The sequence below is a fragment of the Diabrotica virgifera genome, chromosome 6, assembly GCF_917563875.1.
Source record: "Diabrotica virgifera virgifera chromosome 6, PGI_DIABVI_V3a".
Lineage (NCBI taxonomy): Eukaryota > Metazoa > Arthropoda > Insecta > Coleoptera > Chrysomelidae > Diabrotica > Diabrotica virgifera.
The window spans coordinates 79,526,567-79,553,682 of record NC_065448.1 but is presented as its reverse complement, the minus strand read 5'-3'; the positions used below and the strand labels follow the sequence as shown (position 1 = coordinate 79,553,682).

General features: G+C 31.1%; 1 protein-coding gene across 1 annotated transcript in view; it reads left to right on the top strand.

The window, feature by feature from the left end:
* The window catches only part of LOC126886465 (uncharacterized), a 59,603-nt gene extending 35,672 nt beyond the window's left edge, over positions 1–23,931 (top strand). Inside the window, exons 2-3 of the mRNA XM_050653417.1 lie at positions 12,810–13,020; positions 23,725–23,931. Coding sequence (XP_050509374.1) covers positions 12,810–13,020; positions 23,725–23,832 — 319 coding nt within the window. The 3' untranslated portion in view covers positions 23,833–23,931. The remainder of the gene's footprint in view (positions 1–12,809; positions 13,021–23,724) is intronic.
* Positions 23,932–27,116: the final 3,185 nt, after the last annotated feature.

Below are 27,116 nucleotides of genomic sequence, written 5' to 3'. Positions count from 1 at the left end.
AGTACTTTGTTTTATCTATATTGACGTCCAATCCCCATCTTGAATATTCCTCGACCAACTTACGCATCATGTATTCTATGTCTTCCCTGTCGTTTGCTATTACGACCTGGTCGTCCGCGAACTGGAGCGTGTAGAGGCATGTATTGTTTAGCTCGATGCCCATTCCATTTACTTTCCTCTTCCAACCTTTAAGTGCTGCTGCAACGTAGATTTTAAACAGGGTCGGAGATATGCAACATCCTTGTCTAAGCCCCTTAGTTACTGGAAAGCTGTTAGTAAGTGAGTTTCCTATCTTTACTCGTGAACGTGATCCTGCATATAGATTTTTTAATGCATTGGTGAGAGTGTAGCTTACTGGTGAAGCATGTAGAACTTCCTACATCTTATTTAAGGGTATGTTATCATAAGCTTTTTGTAAGTCAACGAATGCCAGGTGCACTTCTCTGTTTCTGGCTGTTTTTTTCTCTATAATTTGTTTTAAACTAAATACGTTGTCTGTACAGGAGCGGCCAGCTCTAAAGCCCCCTTGTTCTTCTTCTTCATATTGGCTATATTCGGACTCTATTAGGTCTCTCAGTATTCTACCATACAGTCTACTGAGTGTGCTGGTCACCGAAATTCCCCTGTAGTTTTCGCAATTTCGCTTATCTCCTTTCTTATGGATGGATGAGATGTAAGCCATTTCCCATTCATGAGGCACTGGATGTCCATTTAAGAATTCGACGAAGACTTTTGTTAGCATTCGAAATAGCTTAGCTGTTCCATTTTTAATCAGTTCTGCTGGAATACCTTCTGGACCGCAAGCTTTACCATTCTTTAAGCTTCTCACCGCTTTTATCAAACTTTCTACGTCGATATTTATATGTTCTCCTTCTATTTCTATACCTGGTGTAGCTATATTTTCTAGATATTCGCCTCGTTCTTCTGTTAACAATTTTTTATAGTGGTCCATCCATTTTTGTGACTGTATACAGTGTATGGGTACTTTTTCTTTATCATTCTTTTTTACGGAATTTATAAATCTCCAAGCTTCTTTGGTTTTCCTGCCACCTATATATGTGTTTATCTCCATACATTTGCGATCCCATAAATCGTTTTTCTCCTTTATAACAGTGTTTCGCACTGCTCGCTTTATTCTGTTGTACTCTATTCGATCTTCGTCATTTTTAGTATTTAACCATTTTTGGTAAAGCTTCTTCTTGGTCAAAACTAGTTCTTCTATTTCCTCGTTCCACCAGAGTTTATTGCTTGGTTTGGTTTTTGGTTGTTCTCCTAACACTTCTTTGGCACTTTTCTGCATTGCCCATAGCATGTTTTGATATAGTTCTGTTGTGTTTTCTAAATGCTCATTGAGATTTTGATCTAGTCTTCTTTGATACAGCTCTTTAGTACTTTCATGAATAAAGCTTTGAAGGTTATACTTTTAGTTGTTCTTTTATTTCTTCTAGTTGTTCTTCGATTTGATGTTCATTGCTTGTAATATAGGGAACTACAATCTTGTTTTTAACTAGAAAGTGATCAGAGTCGCAGCTTGCTCCTCTCATGACTCTAACAGCATTTATTTTTAGCTCTGAAACTTGTTTCACAATGATGTAGTCGATGATTGATTTTAGATTAAGGGTTGGTTGCGTCCACGTAAATTTGTGTATATCTTTGTGTTTAAAGAAACCATTGGCAATTTTTAGTCTGTTGTTTTGACATACATAAATTTTCTGCTTAGTTTAATAAACAAGCCTAAAGTAGGCTATGAGAAATTAACAATTTAATGGATGTCAAATTGTTAACAGTCAAAAAGTGTCTGGTTTGTGGTGAAAATTAGTAGATTTATTTATTTAAAGTTTCAATTAAGTCCGTATTTTTTGTTGTTGTTCTGAAGCTATTTCCTTGTGGCATTTTTATAATTACGTATTTTTAATGGGAAATAAGCCACAATTTTACTAAAAAATGAATTTATTAACGTTTCGAAGCCCAAATCGGGTTTCGTTGTCAAAATACAAAATACTATTAAAATAAACAAACATGTTGTTGCTAAGTAAAAAAATTCTTCTAATAATTTATTTCATCTGACTCATTTATATTGGCAATTCAGACGTATATTATACATTTTAAAGTAGAAGACTTTAAAATGATATCGCCAATATTTATGAGTTGCGTCACCAATGTAAAAGAATGGGGTATTTGCTACCGTCTTCCTTACTATGGGGATGTAGATAGTTAGTAACGGGAGTCTTATTTAAATTTTTATTATAATTTTCAAATACGTACAAATTGTTTCCTTCGATTTCGTGGTGCTGGTAGTTGGAAAATATGTATTGAAATAGTACACCAATATTTATATCTCTTTTTTGGTCTTGAACAAGCGCTAAAATTATAATTTATCGAGAGAGTAATTTTTTGATGTTTTTAGTGAAGTTAATTTTTGAGAATTGTATTTTTTGTTGTTGTTTGGTGGAAATGGAACGCGCTCCAAGGAATTTGACCTGCGATGGGTGTTTTCAAGCAGTGATCTTACATAGAAAGGACTTGTACCATGCTATCGGCTCCTTATATTGGTAACAATTTTTTGCTAATGCACGATAATGCAAGAACTCACGTTCACGAACTGTAACCGAATATTTACAACAGTTAAATCTTCGGACTTTGAATTGGCCATCGCATAGTCCAGATCTTAACCGGATCGAACATTTCTGGGACATAATTGGCAGAAGACTACGACAGCGTTTGTCACCTCCTAGATCACTAGTGGTAGAAACAGTAGCTTTCGAGATTTGGAATGATATTGATCAAGACCAAATAGCATACATTTGTAATAGTCCATGTGGTGAGACCGCTCCCGTCTGGAAAAATTTCTGATTCGGTTTCTTTGTGGATTCCTATTCAAAAATGTCCCCTTTAAACAAATATGAAGGGTGCCGGGCGGAATTTTTGGGCAGAAATTTTTTAAATAATTTTTTTAAACAAATACAAAAGATCACGTTTTTTTGCTCCATAACATCTATTTTTAAGTTTCGTGGGTCATTCTAAACAAGAAAGGTATCTTGTAAATTTTCTCAAAAATTAATAGTTTTCGAGTTATAAGCGATTTAAAATCTGAAAAATGCGAAAATACGCATTTTCGAGGCTTAAAAACTTATATTTAAATTAGTATTTTTAAGGTTGCTATATACTTAAATTGAAGTTTAAACATTCAGCTTCAAGATTCTGAAGAGTGATCGCGTCTAACCTTAATTTAAATCGTTGTTTTTTAATTGTTAAATATGCATGTCCATCCGATTTTTTTGCCGGTGCGGCGCGCTCTATTCCAAAAATCTCCTATTTTCCTCCGAAAAATATTTTTTATAGATTCTTTGGGTAAAATAAAAAAAGTTTCTTGACATTCTTCTCAAAAGTTAATAGTTTTAAAGTTACAAGCGATTTAAAAACCGAAAATACGTTTTTTTGTCATTTTTCGGATTTTAAATCGTTTATAACTTTAAAACTATTAACTTTTGAGAAAAATGTCAAGAAACTTATTTTATTTAGAATATCCCAAAGAATCTAGAAAAAATATTTTTCGGAGGAAAATAGGAGATTTTTGAAATAGAGCGCGCCGCACCGGCAAAAAAATCGGATAAACATGCATATTTAACAATTAAAAACAACGGTATAAATTAAAGTTAGACGCGATCACTCTTCAGAATCTTGAAGATGAATGTTTAACCTTCAAATTAAGTATCTGGCAACCTCAAAAATACTAATTTAAATATGAGTTTTTAAGCCTCGAAAATGCGTATTTTCGCATTTTGCAGATTTTAAATCGCTCATAACTCGAAAACTATCAATTTTTGAGAAAAATTACAAGATACCTTTCTTTTTTAGAATGACCCAAAAAACCTAAAAATATATATTTCAGAGCAAGAAACGTGATCTTTTGTATTTGTTTAAAAAAAATGTTTAAAAAATTTCTGCCCAAAAATTCCGCCCGGAACCCTTCAGATTTGTTTAAAGGGGACATTTTTGAATAGGAATCCACAAAAAAAACCGAATCAGAAATTTTTTCAGACGGGAGCGGTCTCACGACATGGACTATAATATAAAAGTATATATCTCCTTTATTATCGAACACAAGCAGGGCCGGATTTAAGGGGTTGCAGAGTGAGCAGCTGCCCGGGGCCCCCACATTTCGGGGGCTCCCACAAAGCCCCAAACATAAGAGGTTCATTTAAACAGATATTGGCAGGAGATACAGAAACTCGACAATGTATGACAAGTATAAACTGAAGGAGCGTAGGAGTGATAATATAATACATTGTCCATGGTTATGTTTTTCACCTTCCTCCGGGTGAGTGTATTGCTTCGTTTGTAAATTCTTATCTAGTATTCGTACGCATTTTAGCCACAGAGGATTTTGTGATTGGAAACATGCAGATAGTAGGATTATAGATCACGAAATGTCTAAAGCACACGAAAGAATTGGGCGTATTGATACTGAAATAGCAAAACAGGCCGAAGAAATAAAGAATTATTGGAAAATGGTAACTCAAAGACTAATCTTAGTGTTATAAAGTTTATTTGTGAACAAGATTTAGCATTTCGCAGCGAAAATGAGTTGTCGAATTCATCACAAAATGAAAATTATTTGGGAATACTCCTGTTATTAGCTGAATATGATTAATGTGAAGCATCATATTAATAAATATTCAAATCCTGGAAGCGGACATGTCGAACTATCTTTCATCAACTATATGTGAGGAAATTGTACATCCGATGTGTCAAAACGTATTAAATGAAATAGTTTCAAGGATTAAGAAGTCAAAATATTATTCAGTTCATATCACTCAATTAACAAATAATTTCTTAGAATTTCTTGTATTTTTCACTTCCTCTACATGTAGATACAACTTTACAGAATGTTTAAAAGCTGCGTCTTTAAGCGACTAAAAGAGCAAATACTACTAGATGGTCATGCATAGGTAATGCCGCAAAAGGACTAGTTAAAGGTTATAATCAGATTAAAGGAGCGTTATCCAAAATTTCGGAAGACTATGAGCAACAATTTAAAACTCGTAGCATTGCAAATAGTTTGTACCTATAATCGAATGTGTTTACTGGAAGCAGAGAAGATATTAGGGAGGACAAACAAGTCGTATTCTTCAAGATCCAAATATTGACCTTAATTCAGGAGTGGCAGCACTTAGAACACTTAAATAAATTATACAGTCAAGACGTAACAATTTCGAAAGATATGAGAACATCAGAGAAGTTTAGAACTCAAAATTTCAGTCACTTCATTACCTCTTTAAGTCATAGTAGTCCTGTCGCCAGGGGGGGTACAACGGCCTCCTTAATTCAGATGGACTTACTTAAGTTTTTTTTATATATTTTGACCCGTAGAATACGAATTTTTTGGGTAACAGTTGATCCGGATGTCGATAAGATTGTTATAGACAAAGAACTTGAGGAATTACATAACAGCGATTTCTCGCAAAACAAAACATATTTTTGTATTTTTTGGGTCATTTTAAGCAAAAAATATTCCTACAAGTTTTTTCGTAGAATGCATAGTTTTCGAGATAACCGCGGTTGAACTTTCAAAAAATCGAAAAATTGCAATTTATGAACCCGAATAACTTTTGATTAAAAAATAAAGTAGCAATTCTGCTTACCGCATTTGAAAGTTTAAGTCAGATTATATCGGTTTTGATTATTTGCATTGCTAAAAATTAATTTTTTTATTGTTAAACTAATCTATAAACACATAGTGTTTCCCGTGCCTAATACATACGTTTTAACTCATGCTACGTAGAAATTGCCTCGCTTGCACTTGTAGCTACTCTACCTACTCGTTCGATTTTAAATGAGAAATCATAGAAAACATCACTCACATACTAGGTGTTTATAGCTTTGTTTAACAATAAAATAATAAATTTTTAGCAATGCAAATAATCAAAACCGATATAATTTGACTTAAACTTTCAAATGCGGTAAGCAGAATTGCTATTCTTGTTCTCATGATCATTTTTCAGTGCGTCATTAATTATGACGTCATATACTGTATTGGGTGTGTCGAGACTTATTTCATGTAATTACTGACGCATCTGACAGATTCCAGAATCGTACTTAGCCATAGGTGAAAAGCTTGTGGAATTAAACTAATTAGTAATTTAGTAGATTTGATTTTTACACAATATGTTAACGTGTAGGTATTTTTTATAAAGGGGAATAAAATTAAAAAGTAAACAATATTGTTAATTAAATTTATAAATATGGAAAATGACACAAAACTATCCATAAACTATGTTTTTATCTTCTTCTCTAGGTGCTGTCTCCGCTTCAAAAGTTGTCAATCATCAGAGAGATCTTTATTTCTGAAACCGCGGCTCTAAATAATTCATTGTTATTACATCCAAACCAGTTCCTAAGGTTCTTCAGCCATGAGTTACGTCTCCTTACTATGGATCTTTTTGTTGCATAATGATCTGGAGTATTAGATATACATCTCTCATCACATGTCCCATTAATCTCAGTTTTCTTCTTATTTGTTAGTTTTTCTCGTTCCTTATGCGTAAGTCTCATTACCTCCACGTTGGCTATTCTATCTACTCATGAGATATTTAGCACTCTTCGGTACATCTTAAATGTCTCTAGCCTCCTCACGCCAATGACTAACTTTTAACGAACTAAATTCTAAACCAAAACACAAAATAATGCACAAAAACGTTGTGAAACACAAGGGAAGTCGAATTCGAAATTTCAAAATGACAGATACACAAAATAATGACCTGAATAATAACCGTCACTTGACTCTTTGACACTTCTAAAAATGGCCAAAATGGACGAAGATTTCGTCAAATGTTCGTAATACGTGTATTTAATTGACTAGAAAAAACGCGCATTCTAAATATCAACGAATCAAACGTAGGTTAGGAATAGACATCTTATGTATATGTATAACCATTATAATGCTGCATTATTTTTGTGTTTAATCACGGAGCTACCGCTTTTTCCGTCTCATCTAACTTAATGCATTAGAGAGAAATCGAAAAACTGTGACGCACTGAAAAATGATCATGAGAACAAGAATACTTTATTTTTTAATCAAAAGTTATTAGGGTTCAAAAATTACAATTTTTCGATTTTTTGTAAGTTCAACCGCGGTTATCTCGAAAACTATGCATTCTACGAAAAAACTTGTAAGAATATTTTTTGCTTAAAATGACCCAAAAAATACAAAAATATGTTTTGTTTTGCGAGAAATCGCTGTTATGTAATTCCTCAAGTTCTTTGTCTATAACAATCTTATCGACATCCGGATCAACTGTTACCCAAAAAATTCGTATTCTGCGGGTCAAAATATATAAAAAAAGCTTGGGTAAGTCCATCTGAATTAAGGAGGCCGTTGTACCCCCCCTGGCGACAGGACTATAGGCTTTCTGCATATGAATCCATTCATTCCAATTTTGGATTTTTACATGATTTGGGAAAATTGGAAAATTTAACTCTCAATGAAATTGAAGCTCACTCACCAACATTATCATCAACTTACCAACATTTACAGCAATGATTTAGATGAAAACTTATGTGTCCATCTGGTACAGTTTGTAAGATTCTTCAATACATTTAAAGAGGAAATCAGCTCATCAAATATAAGCAAAGAACTTCAAATGTACCAACTGCTACAAGAATATGAATGATGCTTTTCCAAATGTTGAGGTGACACTTTGTTTATATTTAGTTGTGATTCTAACTAACTGCAGTGGGTAGAGATCATTCTCAAAATTTAAGTTAATTAAAAATCGACTTCCGTCTATGATGGGCCAAGATTTTTTGAATGATCTCACTACAATGAGCATTGGCCACGATGTCTTAATGCAACTAGATATGTCCCACATAATCAAGAAATTTTCAATTAAAATATCTCGAAAAGTTTCTAGACTTTAAAACAATCTATCTTACTATTAGTGGAGTCAGTGAAGGTGGATATGAGTTATTACCTCAGATTTCGTTGAACCTCCATCGATTTTTATAAAAATTGGTGAGTGATTAAAGGATACCTCAAGGAACAAAGGTGACATAGTGCCAACTTGCGCTTTTTGCATTTTAGGGGTGAAATACACCCCTTTTTTAAAAATTATTTTTTAGATTCCTGAAAGTGCAGTCACTTTAAGTTTTCACTTCCTATTTTGTTAAATCTTCATTGATTTTCATGAAAATCGGTAAGTAGTTAGAGGATATCTCAAGTAATAAAAGATATATAGCATCAACTTGCGCTTTTGCATTTTAGGGATGTAATACACCCCTACTTTTTAAATTGTAAAAAATGCAGATTTCCGCATTATGGCGCAAGTAATCTCGTTTAATTAATAAAAATAAATATTTTTTTTATATATATGTGCATGAATTACATTTTTTTTTAATTTTTCAAACCTTATAGCAACCAAAAATCCGAAAATTAACAAGTCGAAAATCACGAAAACCTTATTCTTCTATATTTCTGAAAGTGTAGTCACTCAATGTTTTCACCCACGATTTCTTTGAACCTTCATCGATTATCATGAAATTTGTTGATTAGTTAGAACAGAGGTTCTCAATCTTTTTGAGTCAGGTACCACCAAATACTTTTTATTATTTTTGGTACCACCTAACTAAAATACCTGTCTAGCTAGGTGATCTAATTAACTATAATTGTGCCAGTGGTGGTGCTGATTTTGGCTGTTTTGAGTTTTGCGTACCACCTCAAATAATGAAATGTACCACCAGTGGTACATGTACCAGAGATTGAGAACCGCTGAGTTAGAGGATACTTCAAAAAACAAAAGTGATATGGCACCAAGTTGCGCTTTCTGCATTTTAGGGGTGAAATCCACCTTTTTTTTTAATGATAAAAATGCAGATTTCAGCATTCTGGCTCAAGCAATCTTGTTTAATTAAGTAAAATAAATATTTTTTTACATTTATGTGCATGATTTATAATTTTTATTAATTTTTTAAACCTTATAGCAACCAAAAATCAGAAAATTAACAAATCGACAATCACGAAAAAAATTAATCTTTTATATTTCCAAAAAGGCAGTCACTGAAGGTTTTCACCCCTGATTTCGTTGAACCTCCATCAATTTTCATGAAAATTGTTAAGTAGTTAGAGGATACCTCAAGAAACAAAAATTATGTGGTACCAACTTGCGCTTTTATCCTGGGGGTGGATGTTACCCCTTCTCATTGGTGAACACTATTTTATTAAAAATAACCCCATAATTAGATAGAGGAGTACATTCTAAGCAAACTTTCTTTTATCAAGTTTATAAATTTTTTATTTAAATAATATTTCATAATTTAATAAAATATTATTGGTACAGTAAAACCTGACAATAACGGCCACTAAAAATAAAAAACAATTGGCCGTTATAGAAATGTGGCCGCTAATGCTAGGTTTCCTTTTCCACAAATACATAAAATATAATTGAAAATTTATTTATTTTAGTAATTAAAGCAAATCTAATTAAATATAATTCTACAAACAAACGGAACATACTAAAACTAAATTCAATTTACTACAATATAAAACAATATCTATACGAAAAAACAACTACAAGAAAAACAGAATTTTTGTTTGTTTTACATTTTTTTAGATAAACGAAACATACTAAAACTAATTTAATATAGGTAATACATAATATAAAACAACATACTATAGCTACTACGAAAAATACGCTTATCACTAAAGTATCGTCGTGCTTCCATGCTATATTCAACAAAACCAACTTGGTAGGGCCTTTAATTAGATATCGCAAATCACTTTGGCTGATTTTGTCTGCATATATATTATGTTTGAGGAATCCCTTTTTTTTGTGAGACTGGATATAGGACATTTCTCAAGTATGAATTCACACTCATGGTATATCGTTGCATTGGGACCGTGCAAGTTCGGCAAAGCGACCCCTATTTCTACGCTCTGTACTAAAATTCGCACTTTTAATTATATTGGCCAATTATATTAGTCCTGGTTACTGGATAATTGTCAAGGCCATAGTCCAAAAAATAATAAGAAGAAAAAATAAGATTCAGGTTATGTTATGAAAACGTCAACAATTGTATGTAGTAAATAAAATTAGTTATTAAAATGCAGTACTGCAAGCAAAATAAGATTAATTAAATTTTCCTTTATATAATAATTGCATATCATATCAATATTGTGGAGCAATATATAATTTTTCTGCTTAATTGACAGAAGGTATGAAATATACGTCAATTTGACAATTTCAATTGACAATATGAATTATTTAAGATAGTTGCAATATTTCTCCGCGACTCGCGCAGGGTCGTTTCTCGTTTCCCCTTCCAAGTACTTGCACACCGCCAATACAGGGATAATAATCTGTGCAATGTTATGGTACAGGCTACGTTAAATATGAAGTAAATGTGGAAGATATACACTGGTTATTCATTTCAATTTAATTTGATTGTTTTTTAATCGTTTACAATATTTAAAATAATTAATAATTAAATAAAGTTAGGGATTTCAAAAATAAATTCAGTTCTCACTGGCAGGGTGGGAAATAATAAAGTGCCATACAATAGCATTTCATTATAATGCTCATTACAGGCATTACAGGCTGCTCCGTTTGAGAAAACTCATACTCTCAAACTTTGAGAAAACACTCATTCAGTTTCGACCAACCCTGTATTAGCTAAAATTAAACGTTTTGCTAGATTAATAATTTTTAACAATAATAGATTATATTAAAAATCACTTGAACATAAATTGATTTTCTGATGTCAAATCACTACAATTATACAGGGGGTGAATATTGCTATGAAATTTGAAAATAAAAACGTAATTATCTTTTAAACTACTTCGTATAACATCACAAAACCTGATATTTTAAGAAATAAAACATAGAGGAGAATCCAAAAATGTAAAAATATACAGGGTGTTCCATTAAACAAAAGATAATTTTGTTTCACCCTGTCAATATGGGTGGCCCTGTATATTTGGAAATGTATTTAAATTCTGATATTATCTATGCCCCAATCTCACCTAAATAAACTTTTTTCGTATCTCCTACAACAAACGACTAATTGGACTTCCCACAACCTGTATACATACAAAATCTCCGCTATAAAATTTTTTCAAAGAAAATGTTATTGGTTTTTTTAAAATAACTCCGTTAAATTTTGAAATATGAGATTTATCCAAAAACCATTACAAAGCTAAGTAAAAGTTCTATAACACTGTATTAAACATAATTTTCTAAATCCTTTATTTTTTTTAAATACAAGGTGAAAGGGCCCCGGTTACATGGTTGTCGCAGTAAAATTTATGTTGTAAGTGTTTTTATCTCGGTTATTTTTTGTCGTAAAAAAATATTAAAAAAAGAAAAAGCTTAAATAAAGTTAAAACTAAAATTTTGTTCTCTACCATTTTTTAAGTATATCGAGAATTTTTGGAGTTATTATCAAAAGAAAATGAAACTCACGAAAATTTGAAAAATTCTAATTTTTTTTAATCGTATTTTTTTTTCAAAAATATGCGTTTTAAACCGGTCAAAATTGTTGAAGTTATTACTCATGTTAAAATAAATAAAGTTTTAAATGGGTTACTATAAATTTTAATTTTTGTGGAAATGACGTATGTTTCATTTTTCATTCTTCCCTAAAAAATCTGAAAGGGTCCTCTTATTTCCATCATAACTTGCTTAATTTTGATGCTATCGACTACTTATATAGCTTTTTGATAGTTACCTTTAAGTAGTTTATTAAAATGTTTAATATCTATATTTAACAAAGTGCATCGTTTTCCTGTTATTTAAGCTTGAATACTAAGATTTGAGGACTCGCGGAAAAAAAATATACATTCAATTGCATATAACTCACTTTGTATATGTAATAAAGGATTTTTCGAATAAGGAGCTTATTTATTTTTATATTATCTTCGATTTTGGTAATAACAACTTTTTTGAAGAAACTTATGGTTTTTGAGTTATTTATGAAAAACTGCTTTAGAACATGGATTTTTTTCAGGAAAAATCAAAACTTTTGATCTTTAATAACTCAAAAACTATTGATTTATTGAAATAACTTTATATAACAAATTTTACTTATAATTTGTCCCTCTATCGATTAGTGGTATTATTTTTAATAAAATAATTTCCACCCCCGAGAAGGGGTGGCATCCCCCCCCAGGGTAAAAGCGCAAGTTGGCACCATGTCACCTTTGTTTCTTGAGGTATCCTCTACATACTTACCAATTTTCATGAAAATCGATAGAGGTTCAACGAAATCGGAGGTGAAAACCTTCATTGACTCCACTATATCATTTTTAATATTTTACTGCAACAAGTTACAGTTCTTGTACTTTTTATTATTTAAAATTATATTTATAAAAGTAGATCAACATTTTTTTAATGGTAGGAGGTAGAGCCCCCACACCAATTTTGCTCAGGGGCCCCCTGCCTTAAATCCGACTCTGAACACAAGCGAATGAATCAAAAAACAAAATGTTAAGAAAGCCTAAGGCTACAATTGAGTTTTAATTTAAATATTTTATATTATGCTAGAATATTCCACAGGGTGTTCCGAACTTTAAGAAAAAATCGCAGTATGATTATTACAGCCGGTATAAAATGACATTTACCTGTCTAGCAACAATATTATTACATCGATTTTCTTAAAGAATAAGGCTATATAACTATAACATACTAAAAAAATCACTCAAATCGGACAACGAGTTTAGGAAATTCGAGCCATCTAACGTGTACAACTCAGTGAGTGAGTCGATTTTTTGCTCTCAAGTGTATATTAGTATTTTGGGATTAACAAATATTTTTCAGGAAGGTAATTAGCATGAGATGTGACAAATCGTATATCCAGCTGATATTAAACCAAATTTCCCTTCATGTGCAAAAACAATATGCAAATGTGATACCTATTGTAAAAAGAAATGATATTGATATATGTGATATAGAATTAACACCTGCGGTAATTACTTTACAACATGTTCTTCGGTCTATGGATAATTCATTAAACACATTTGAAAAAAAGGTATGTATAAGATGCTTTACAATAATTATTAATTATTATAGACCAGAAAATGACGCTGAAAAAATGGCAAAACCTCGCAATTTTTTCGTCCAGCATGGATTTATAAAAAATTTGGGATTAGGCTGATTTTACAATCTAGTTCATTTTCTATCTAATATCATAATATTTCAACCCTTCAAACCACCCTTGTTGGAGCTATATATAAAGAATTTATTTATTCTAAAAGAATGATTTCGGCTTGCATCGATTTGCATAAAAATTTGGGATTGGGATCATCTCACCCTGTACTTCATATTCTATATTCTATATCATGCTTAAGGGCACTGATTATTTTTAGGGGTGTAAACTACCCCTTATTGTCAAAAATTATATAAAAACATTGTAAACCTTAATATGGGTAAACTTTGGTTTTGATTGGTTAAATAATGATTATTTTATGCTTTAGGATATAATATAATATTTCCACCCTTAAAAAACACCCTTAATAACATTGCAATTTTTTAAAGTAATTTAATCTATTACACTCACAGACGCAGACACATGAACAGATGTTTCTTCTTTTCTATCTTTCGATTTGAATGGAGAAAATGGAACATATAACGTATTACTGCCGAAAAACCGGTTCTGTGGTATTATATTACATTGAAAATGCTCTATTATACTCTCAAGCGGGTTTTCTTGAATTCTTCGAAAAAAAAAATCGTTTTATAAACATAGCTTCTTCATTTTGGGTGATAATTAAAATTTCTCCACAAAATGATTTGTAGGGTTTTTGAAGAGCTATAAGACTGTCTAAATTAAATTCCGTAAGATCCCTTAGTTTTTATTTGGGGTGAGTTTAAAGGAAGGGGGTGTTTCCTCGTAAATAGAGGTTTTAAACAGCTATACCTCGCTAAATATTTACTGTAAATAAAATCTATGCACAGGAAAATTTTACATATTAAAAAAGCTACAATTTAGTACTCCATCACTTTTTTCGTATATTTAGTATTTTCGGAGATATTTTGAAGAAAATGGTGAAAAACACGAAATTGTAAAAAATCAACCTCCAATTTTTCTAAAATTGGGCCTTTAAATAGGTCATACTTCTTGTGTGTATTGATGATGCATATTTAAAAGGAACTACAGAAGGGTGAAGATAAATTTTAATTAGAAGGGTAGTTAGGGGATTGTTTTCACTGATTTTTTCGTAAAAAAAAGTAGGTACCGAATTTATTTTGATCATAAGTCGCTCAATTTTTATGCTAAAAACTTTTTATTATTTTTTTTAAAGGTCTAATTGTCTACTTGAAAAAAGATTTTTGTAAGTTTTCCTTGAAAATGCAAAGTTTTCCCGTTATTTGGTTTTGAATATTTCAAATTATGCATTTGACGAGAAAAGCTAACTTTTAACATGACGTTTCTCGGTTTCTATTGGTCGTAGAAAAATTATAAAAAAAGGATTTTGTTTGTGTTTTTAAAAGATACAATTTTGGTATCTACAGTTTTTTTGATTAAATGTATATTTTTCGAGTTATTCTCAAAAAAAAACCCTCTAAAAAAGTCGATTTATTTTTTCGTCGAAAAACTGTTACTTTAACCGCGAATAACTCGAAAAATATTAGTTTGACGAAGAAAACGTAAAGAATATGTTTTTCTTTGAATTACTTTTTCCATCAACTTCCATGGTTAAAATGTAATGAAAAATTCCCGAGATGGGGTGGCAACCACCCCCAAGGTTTTAGTGTACAGCGGCATAATATAGAAAATGATCCTCGGGCTATTCTCTATCTTCTGTGAAAATTTCAAGTAAATCCATGCTGGACGAAAAAATTGCGAGCCAAAATGCTTCATTTTCTGGCCTATTAATATAACATATTCATTTAGTAATATGTAAATACAAAAGGAAGGTATAATAATAAATTGATATACAAAAACAAATACAGATTTATTCAAATAGAACTACTTAGATTTTCACAATCTTTGACTTAAATAAATGAACATTATATGACTCTAAAATGACAAAATGTTTACAATATTAAAAAATATAACAGTCATGTTATATGCTACAAAATTTAAATACCTCGTACTTATATATAGGACACAACTCACATGAGACTAAATTTACAACCTTTACCATATGATTATAGTACGCTTGCTACGTACAACCAAATTAAACCGACAAATATGAATAATAATGTAAATAAGCAGGCACTAAGGGAAATACAACAAATATATGAATTAAGTAAAGTACGTTAAATAAATTGAAGTGAAGATAAATATACAAACGACTTGAATTGACCGAACAAATGAAGAAAAGCAAATGAACAACAAAATATCTGGGAAACAAGCAATTAATATTACGACCTAAATTTACATAATGAAATGAAATCAACCAAATTAACAACAAAATACAAGAATACCTTTTTGGCAGATACGCCGAGCTCAGCGTTCAGTACCGCAGGATTATACATGAGTTTGGGAACTTACTAAACTTATATATGTATATTAAAAAAACCAAATAAATGCAAGCTAAATCTTAAAAATAATAATTACTAAACATAGTGCATTAAACCAAAATGTCTGTGACATGAATCATATACAGAAAGTTACTGTCACAAAAACCAAACGACTCCTAACAAAATGAGCACCAGGATGGTGCCAAACCATGCCTCCTGTAGGCCCAGGTGCAAAGACGAAAATGGAGCTGGAACGCTCCAGAAGCTTGTTCCCCTTAGTGACTAATGGTTGGAAATGGTTGCCTCTCGGTGTTGTGAGATGTTTTTTTAAGTTTTCACATGAGTGGCTAAAAAACATAATTCCCGTTTACTTCAATTTCTTAAGTGTACGAAAGAATCAAAGGAAAGAAAAAAGAAAAACTAGGGAAGGTCATTAATCAAAAAAAAAATTTTCTCATTACTGAATAGTCCATGACCTTGAGACAAGAATATATGTGACAATTTCAAATTACAGATACGTGAATTTGGAATTTAAATATAGAACAGATATGATTTCTTTAAAATAATTGTAGGATACTTATTAATGATGTTGGAATTCAAAGATAAAATTAAGATAAAAGATAAAGATAAATAGATAAAAATTAAGATTAGGATTTTCTCTGAATGAATATTACTTATAGATATTGGAATGTTTCTTCTTCTTCTTGTTATGTCGTCTTCTAACGAAGGTTGGCGATCACTTTTTTAAACGCTTCTCTGTCTTTTGCAACGTGAAATATCTGTTCAACACTGAGGTTAGTCCAATCTCTGATATTCATTAGCTAAGATTTCTGGAATGTTTAAAAGATACTAAATTCACTGAATAAATTTACACATAAGATTTAATTGGAAAGATTATATATTATGTCAAAGTGAAATGGAGTAACCAGGAGTTGCTATAAAAAATTAATATAAAAAAAGATATCGGTAGTTACAATGTGACTGCAATAATTATATGCCGGAAAACTCATTGGATTGACTCCTTCGTTTCTTCCAACCACTTCTGAAGACATTTAGTGAACCACATTTCGAAATTCCAATAATTAACTATAAAACGAGGTCTTAACCTATAAATTTGACCTAACTTTGTCACATGCCACTCGTTGACCACCTCCAAACCAAAAGTGGCGAGAAATTTCTCTGTCCCTCAAAATTAAGACTCAGAACACGAAATAATGTTTCTCACTAGGTGGCGTATATTACAAACCCACCAGTGATATCACAACATAATTAAGTGTGGCATCATTGCAAGAAACTTTAAATATAAAAGAATAAATAGTTAATTACGAGAAAATTAGAGAAATTAATTAAGAGATCAAGAGAAAATAATTATAAAAATAATTAAAGAGTTCAAAAATACTTTCGTAACGTGACGAACCGTTACAATGCACTATCAACAATTTTCGCGCGTATAGAAGTACCCCAGTCTTTCTCAGATGCTTCTTTCAGCGCGTCACAATTTTTCGATTTCTTTCTAACGTGGTAAGTTGAAAGTGACAGGAAAACGGTACGTCCGTGATTATACTCATTTATAATATTTATTCTAAATGTTGACAGATGGCGCTATAATAAAAAATATTTACGTATTATCTATACGACTCTAATCTGTACAATTTATACGACTATACAAATCAAAGAACATACCTTTTTATAAATGCAATAAACACGATTAATTTGTTATACCAAATTGCAAATAAAAGGGTTATTGGGACCGTGCAAGTTCGGAAAAGCGACACCTGGTTTCATAGCTCAGCAACATTTTTCGCACTTTTAATTAATAATAATAATAATAATGTTTATTTAGGGATAACAATAAAGATTTACAAAAAAAAAATAAATAAAAAGCATAATGAGTATTACCTAAATAAACATAAATAACGCACTGAAGTTGAGCTACCTTGTATATATATATATATATATATATATATATATATATATATATATATATATATATATATATATATATATATATATATATATATATATATGTATGTATATATATATTACTAATATACATACAAAAATAGCACCCCTTGTGCGTGAGACTTAAAAATATAATATACTAATTTACAAATATAAACAAACACAAACAATATTTAACAAATGTATAAATGTATACAGTTATATGGAAATTTATAAAAATACTAAAAACTCTAACATTAATCAAGAAAAAATAAAAATATAATAATTTTAATATTGTTTGTGATATAAATGTGGCCATCAATAATTCAAGAGATGTTGCAGTTGATAATAAAAATCTATTTAGATACAATTTTTATTTACGATATAATTTTTTATTTCTTATTTAAGTTTATTTATTACAATTGTCCATTAATAAGTTCTTCGCAGAATTTTGTTGATTTGTTCCCAATCCATTGTTTAATTTCATATTTATACCTATGTTTTTTATAATTTTTAAATTGTTTTAAATTATCCGGTAGCAAATTGTATAATTTGGGCCCTATGTAACCAACATATCTTTGGAGGATGGATTTATTACATTTTGGTAGAATTGTATTATGTTTTATATATATATCTAGTTTGGTGGGTATGACTGTTAAAATTTAATATTATCTTTTTTCATGTATATGTATAAGGGCTTTATAACAGAATAATTTACATACATTTAAAAATTTACTTTCGTTATATAACAGCTCACTAGAATATCTTAAATTTTTCCCGTATATAATTCTAATTAGCCATTTCTGAATAATATTTATAGAATGTAAGTAATTATTGCGTATTCCACCCCATCCTAAAAGGCCATATGTAAGTTGAGATTGTATAAGTGCATAATAAAGAATTCGCAAGTGAGTTATTCCCAAAAATTGTTTTAAAAATTTAAATCTTGATAAGAGTCCTCTTAATTTATTTACGATATTATTTGCTTGGGTATTCCATCGTAAATGTTTATCAATTATTATACCTAGATATTTAATCTCGTATGTATGTGGAATTTCATTTTTTGCATCAATTTTTAATGAGCCAAGATTTGGGAGGTTATTAACATATGATGTAAATGGTATATATTTTGTTTTTTCTATATTTAAGGTAAGTTTATTAAACTGAAACCATTTCTGAATTGTAGCAAAATCTGTTTCAGCTTTTTGTTTTAAATTATTCCATGTATTTGCATCATAGAAAATAGCTGTGTCATCTGCAAAACTTATTATCTTACCTGTGATATTCAATCTGAATAGATCATTGATATAAATATTGAAGAGAATTGGTCCCAAGACTGTTCCCTGTGGTACTCCGTAAGATATAATTCTTCCTTTACTGATTTCTCCATCTATAGAAACATGTTGTTGTCTATTTAGCAGATAACTTTCTAGGATGTTATATGCAAGTCCTCTTATACCATATTTTTGAAGTTTATTTAGCAGTATTTTATGTGAAACTGTATCAAATGCCTTTGCTAAATCTACAAATATACAAAGAGATGGTCTTGCATTATCAAGAGCTTTGTAGATGTTAGCTGTTAGAGCACAGATTACATCTTCGGTTGATTTTCCCTCTTGAAACCCATATTGACATTCAGATAGTATATTAAATTTTTTTAAAAAATGTGTGTCTTATTTTAATTATTTTTTCGAATATTTTGCCTATATTTGAGATTAGGGTTATAGGCCTATAATTTTGACAATATATTTCTTCGCCAGATTTGAATAGTGGTTTAATAGTTCCAATTTTTAATATATCTGGAAAAATGCCTAAATTAAGACATGAATTTATTATGTATGTTAAGGGATTTGAAATCTGTTTTGTTATTTCTTTTAAAATTTTAGATATTTCTAATATTATCGTGCCCTGGTGACTTTTTATTTTTTAAAGATTTTATAATTTCTTCAACTTCATTTTCAGTACAGGTACATACTATTATTTATTTCCAATATGTTTTCTTGAAATTCAGTTGGCTCAGAGATCATTTCTGCATATCGTTTTCCTAAATCGGTATAGTAGTCAACAAATTCATTTGATATGTCTGTTTTGTTAGTTAGTACTTCATTATTTTGTGTTTTTATCAGTTTTATGTTTGTTTTTGAAACTGTTTTTACATTGGCTAATTATATTAGTCCTGGTTACTGGATAATTGTCAAGGCCATAGTCCAAAAAAATAATAAGAAGAAAAAGTAAGATTCAGGTTATGTGATTAAAACTTAAACAATTGTATGTAGTAAATAAAATTAGTTATTAAAATGCAGTACTGCAAGCAAAATATAATTAATTAAATTTACCTTTATATAATCACTGCATATCATATCAATATTGTGCAGCAATATATAATTTTTCTTCTTCAATGACAGTAGGTATGAAACATACGTCAATTTGACAATTTCAATTGACAATATGAATTATTTAAGAAAGTTGCAGTATTTCTCCGCTATTCGCGCACGATCGTTTCTCGTATCCCCTCCAAGTACTTGCACACTGCGAATACTGCAATAACCTTTTCATATTTGGGTGATTACTATTCTGACAACTGGCAGATTTAATTAAAATGTCATGCAATGATTCTCTACATTCTTAAAATCATATGACGTCAAAATTAATGACACACTGAAAGACTGAGAAGAACTTTAGATTTTAGTCGTATAGATTGTAATAGGTAGGTAAATATTTTTTTCCGGTTATAGCGTCATCTATCAACAACTAGAATAAATGTTATAAATGTGTATAATCACGGACGTACCTTTTTTTCCGTCACTTGTGACGCACTGAAAAAAGTAAATTTCGGTTGACAATACGTTTATTGTGATGTTTCGATTTCCAAATTTCTTTTGGAAAACTTATTTTCAATTGAAATTGGGAGTCATTTCTATTAAAGATGGTAATTATATTAAAAATGCTAGTAAATACACTCACCGGCACAATTAACCGCCCACCTTGTATTTCTTTCAATTTTCAGATATTGTCAATCTTGGAACACATTTTATGCAAGATAGGGTGAAAACTACCTTTGAGGAAAAGAAAATAAAATTATTGAAAAAAAAGTCATTTATCAAGGGATGATTAGCAAAAATGGAATGTTTAAAAATCTTCTAAGAAAATTCAAACAAACATAATTTTGAAAATCATAGTCTAATTAAAAAAAATATGAGTATTAATAATAAACTTACGTGCATAGAAATCGGCCCACTTAAAAATTTTGTCTCTAATTTCCTAAACCTGTTGACCGATTTAAGTGATTTTTTAAACATGTTATAGCCTCATTCTTTAGCAATACCGCTGTAATAATATTGTTGCTAAACAGGTAAATTTTCATTGTATACCGGGTGTACCAATCAAACTGTGTTTTTTTCTTGAAAGTTCGCATCACCCTGTGGAATATTCTAGCATTTATAAAATACTGAAACTAGAACCCAACAAAGGTTGGTTATAGCCTCAGGTTTTCTTAACATTCTGTTTTTTGAATCATTCGTTTATGTTGGATAATAAAAAAGTTAGGTACTTTAACAACTAGACATGTTCTTTATCAATACACGGTGTTTCTAAATAAGTGCGACAAACTTTAAGTGATAATTCTGCATGAAAAAATAATGACAGTTGGCTTTATAAACGTATGTCCGCAAATGTTTCGTTTCCGAGATACGGGATGTTGATTTTTTTTCTTACAAACTGACGATTTATTTATTGCTTTAAAACTGGTTGAGATATGCCAATGAAATTTGGTGGGCTTTAAGTCGTAGTTATTGCACATTTTCTGACATACAATTAAGAATTTAATAGTCACCATTAGCGCGCATACGTGTAATATGACCGATCATATTACCCGTATGCACGCCAATGGTGAATATAAAATTCTTAATTTTATGTCAAACAATCCGCAATAACTAACTCTTAAAACCTACCAAATTTCATTTGCATATCTCAACTGGTTTTAAAGCAATAAATAAATCGTCAGTTTGTAAGAAAAAAATCAACATCCCGTATCTCGGAAACGAAACATTTGCGGACATACGTTTATAAAGCCAACTGTCATTATTTTTTCATGCAGAATTATCCCTTAAAGTTTGTCGCACTTATTTAAAAACACCGTGTATTGATGAAGAACATGTCTAGTTGTTAAAGTATCTAACTTTTTTTATTATCAAACATAAACCAATGAATCAAAAAGCATAATGTTAAGAAAACCTGATGCTATAGTTGGGTTTTAATTTAAGTCTTTTATAAATGCTAGAATATTCCACAGGGCGATGCAAACTTTGAGAAAAAAACACAGTTTGATTGGTACACCCGGTAATGCCCGGTATACAATGAAAATTTACCTGTTTAGCAATAATATTATTACAGTGGTATTGCTAAAGAATCAGGCTATAACATGTTCAAAAAATCACTTAAATCGGCCAACAGGTTTAAGAAATATGAGACATCAAAAATGACCAAATTTTTAAGTGGGCCGATTTCTATGCACTTAAGTTTAGGTATTACCGAATGTGGCCCTTAGGACTTCTTGGAGCCGGTTCGGTAATCCATTTATGATATCCTGGATATCTGATTGGTAGATATTGTGCCACTCCTCTAACGCAGCCATTTTGAGCTCTCCGGAGGATGTAGGGGCTGAATTACGGTACGAGATGCATCAGACGATTTCGGGAGAGAGGTTCATACACCCGAGGCCAATTCGAGATGAGAAGTGTGAGTGAACGTACCGTTAGAAGAAGAGTGGGATAAAGAAATTTGAGAGCTTTCCATCCAGCTCGCGTCACACAGCTGCTCCCACAACACCGTAAAGCTAGACTTGGTTTTTGTGCCATAATGTGCTAACTGGATTGTGGCGGAATGGAAGAACATACCTACATACTGTTGTTCGATAAGAGCAGAATACCACTAAGAGGTCCAGATGGACGGCAGCGTGTCTAGTAGCGTCAAAATGAAAGGTTTGCTCAATGCTCTGTAACCGAAACAGTGACTTACCGAGGAGGGTCAATAATGATTTAGGTAGACATTTTTTATGAAGCTCGTACTGATCTTGTTGTATTCGATAGAGACAGTGTGGATGCTCAAAGAGACGTGGAAGAAGTTCTCCAAGACCATGTCATGCCTTTCTTATCGTTCATTGGTGAAAACTTTAGATTAATGCATGTTGCCATCCAGCAAGATTTACCCGTGAGTACCTTAATGAGGACGGTATTCAAGTTTTACCGTGGCCGGCACCCAGTCCCGATCTTAACCCAATTGAACACATTTGGAACAACGTCGAAAAACGGGTAATTTCAAGGGTTTACTGTAAAGAGACCGAAATCATTAGACCGAAAGCAGTAGACCGAACTCATTAGACCGAAAAGCACTTTACCGAAACCTCACTAGACCGAACAGCAGAAGACCGAAAAGCAGTTCTTTTTACTTGTCGCAGTAAAACAGAAAGACTAATTTAATTACAACTAAATGTTATTTGGATGGTTATTATAAACAGTTAAAATGGTGTTAACGTCACTCTACCCTTAATTTATTTTTACCTTCACTAATTTGTTTAACGGATGAAAATTATTTTATATCAGACTGTACAGAGTAACAATTTACACAGTCTATATATAAAATAATACAAAAAAATACAATAAACAAAAAGACAGATATACAAAATCTTAGCATAATTTACTGCAAACTTTTTAAATTTATTTACCATTTCGGTCTAATGCTGTTCGGTCTAGTGAGCTTTCGGTAAAGTGCTTTTCAGTCTAATGAGTTCGGTCTACTGCTTTCGGTCTAATGATTTCGGTCTAATTGTCGTGTACCAATTTCAAGAGTACCAGCCCGTACATCCTTCGGAGAGCTCAAGATGGCTGCGTTAGTGGAGTGGCACAATATCTCCCAATCAGATATCCAGGATATCCCTTGATAAACGACTTTTTTCAATAATGTTATTGTTTTCTTACCCTCAAAGATAGTTTTCACCGTATCTTTCATAAAATGTGGTTTAAGATTGACAATTTCTGCGAATTCAAAGAAATACAAGGTGGGCGGCTAATTTTGCTGGTGAGTGTAGTTTCAAAATAATAATAATACAAATATATAGTCCGTCCGCTATAACTTTTCCCATGCGGTATATGTGTAGTATATAGTATACAGTATACAAAATGTATAAATATACACATCGACGTTCGTTTCAATTTATGTTGTGACTTAATTTGATTGAAAATGAATTGTACCGCATGGGAAAAGTTATAGCGGACGGACTATAAGTAAACTTATTTCTAGTGTTTTTCCTTACTTTTATTTTTTACAGGTATTGAAAAAGAAGAGAAGAAATAATGGGAAATTTATTATTTTTTCATCTTTAATCATTTCAACGGCAACCATGTTTATTTGTTGCAAATATTTACTTCCTAAATAATGTTTATAATAAGTTAATAATTAATACTAATAATAATATGGATTACCTGTTCTTAAAATCAATTGTAATAAATGATGAATAAATGTTTTCTGATATGAATATTGTTACATTTTTTGTGGATTATGAGATTAAGTGAAGCAAACGTGGTTGGCATTTGTGAATTACAATAAGGCATTCGATTCGATAGAATTCTGGCCCATATTAGAATGAATGCGTAACGCAAGGTCTAACAGCGCAACCGATAGAAATGAGAAGACGGGATAGACCAAAGGCGAGGTGGATAGACGGGGTAATACAGGATGCTGAGAAAGTCGGTGTTGTCAACTGGAAAATCCAAGCAAGAGACAGAGCAGAATGGCGCAGAAACTTGAGTAAGTCGGGACCTTTTAAGGGTTGTAGCATCGTGATGATGATGAATAACGCAGGGATTGATTCCAGATGTAGTATATTCCTAAAATATATATACCACATTGCAACTATGCAAATAAACTAGCAAGATTAAGGGAACCGGATATACCAACACCAGTGTAAAACTATTTTTGGCTTCCGAAGGACTACCAACCAAGACTGAGGAACTAAGAAAAATTCTTCTAGAATTTAATGATGCCTATGGAATTGGTCCAGCTGAGGTGGAAGCTGATCTTGCTGCTTATAGGTCCTTTCTAAGTTCAGAAAGAATCATATATCTACAAAAATCAAGGGAAAGTCACCGAAATTATTATTCTACTAGCTCTCCAAGACGAAATTTTTAAATAATACGACGTGTTCTGAGGAACTAGAAACCTCGAATAATTTTAGTGATGACAACTTTAGTATGGTTCTGATTAATATTCGTTCTATAAGAAATAAAACTGACGAATTATTTTTGTTTCTAGAGGAATTAGGATTTCCCCCGATAGTTGCGGTTACAGAGCACTGGCTTGAAGTCAACGACCCTTTTTTTGTTGAAATATATACCACAATTGCTAGGTATGATCGTCCAAATTCAGCTCATGGAGGCACCCTAATTCTTTCTAGAAATAATGATTTTTCTCTGATAACAAAATATGACTTTCTGTTAAATGAAGCCTTCTTTGAGTTTTCCCTAGTTTATAATAAAAATCTTAATCTTTACATTATTTGCATCTATAGATCACCTGACTCTCCTGTGGAACTATTTTTTCAGAACCTGCTAAATTTGTTAGATGACTTGCCTCATAAAAGCAGAAAAATTATATGCGGGGACTTCAACATTAATTATGATGCTGCTTGAGCTACCCAAATGTCCTTGGTCAACATATTTGAATCATATGGTCTCTCAATGCACGTTAATTCTCCTACAAGGATTACAAAAACTTCATCTACCATAATTGACTATATTGTCTCAGATTTCTCACCCCTTGATGTCTGCTCTACAATTATTAATGCGGGATTATCAGTAAACTGATTAGTAAATCTGGTTTTTATTCTAAAATTCTGAAAGTACTGGGTAAAAATAATTATTAAATTTTTAATAGTGCAGTCACTGAAGGTGTATATGAGCTATTACCTCCGATTTTGTTGAACCTGCATAGATTTGCTTGAAAATTGGTGAGTGGTTAGAGGATATCTCAAGGAACAAATGTGACATGGTGCCAACTTGCCCTTTTACCCTGGGGGTGGATGCCACCCCTCCTCGGGGGTGAAAATTATTTTATTAAAAATAACCCCACAATTCGATAGAGGGACAAATTAAAAGCAAGATTTGTTATATAAAGTTATTAAAATAAATCAAAACTTTTGTAGTTATTAAAGATCAAAGATTTTAATTTTTCGTGAGAAAATGCATATTTTTAACCGATTTTTCATAAATAACTCAAAAACTATCAGTTTTTACAAAAAAAGTTATAATTATCAAAATTGAGGCTAATAAAAAATCAAATAAACTCCTTACTAGAAAAACCTTTCTATGTTAACTAAAAGTAAGTTATAGGTAATTGAATGTATATTTCTTTCGTCGAGTACCCAAATCTAAGTATTCAAGCTTAAATACCGGCAAAATGATGCATTTTATAACATAAACTTATTAAACATTTGTCAAAGTTCATATAAATATCTATCAAAAAAGCTACCTATCGAACAAGTTGATAGCATTAAAATTTATGCACCAAAAATGTTTCAAAATGTATCTTTTAAAAATTTAAAAAAATGTTATTGTTTTTTTGTAAATACCTCCGTTATTTTTTAAGATATCAGGTTCACCTAAAAATTATTTAAAAGTTGATTCCAAGAGCTAATAAAAAATGTCGAAATTAGTCTTTTAAACCTCTCACTTTTTTTAACAATAAAGGTTAAATGGGCCCGGTTACATGGTTCTCGAGCAAAATTGAAATTTTAAACGTTTCTATCTCGGTTATTTTTTACTCTAAAGAAATAGTAAAATAGGTAAAGTATTTGAAAAAGAAAAAACTAAAATTTAGTTATATATCATTTTTTACGTATATTGAGTATTTTTGGAGTTACTATCAAAAGAAAATGAAAAGTACAATAATTTTAAAAATTCTGAATTTTTTAAATTGTATATTTTTTTCAGAAATATGCATTCTAAACCGGTGAAAATTGTTGAAATCATGGATTACTACAAATTTTAATTTTTGTGGAAATGGCGTATGTTTTATTTTTCACTTTTTCCTAAAAAAAATCGAAAGTGTTCTCTTATTTTCATCATAACTTGCTTAATTTTGATGCTATTAACTTCTACTGGAGCTCATTTGATAGGTACTCCGAAGTACTTTGACAAGTGTTTAACAAGTATATTCTATAAAATGCATCGTTTTCCCGTTATGTAAGCTTGAATACTTAGATTTGAGTACTCGTCGAAAAAAATATACATTCTATTACCCATAACTCACTTTGAAATAGCATTAGTTTAGTTATTTAAGTGGGGAGTGTATTACATTTTTTATTATCTTTAATTTTGGTAATAATAGTTTTTTTACAAAAGCTTGTAGTTTTTGAGTAATACGTTCAAAACAGCTTTAAAACATGCATTTTTTTAAGAAAAAATAAAATTTTTGATATTTAATAACTCGAAAAGTATTGATTTATGTTAATAACTTTATATAACAAATTTTGCTTAGAAGTCTGGATTTCTGGTATTTTTTTTATTAAAAAAATTTCACCCCCGAGAAGGGGTGGCATCAGTGCCGGTTTATCCACTGGGCGCTTGGGGCGGGCGCCCAGGGGCCATGGGCCCAAGGGGCCCGTTCCTTTTAATTACAAAAAAATAATGACGTTAAATAATCTACATACCTATTCTCCAAAAA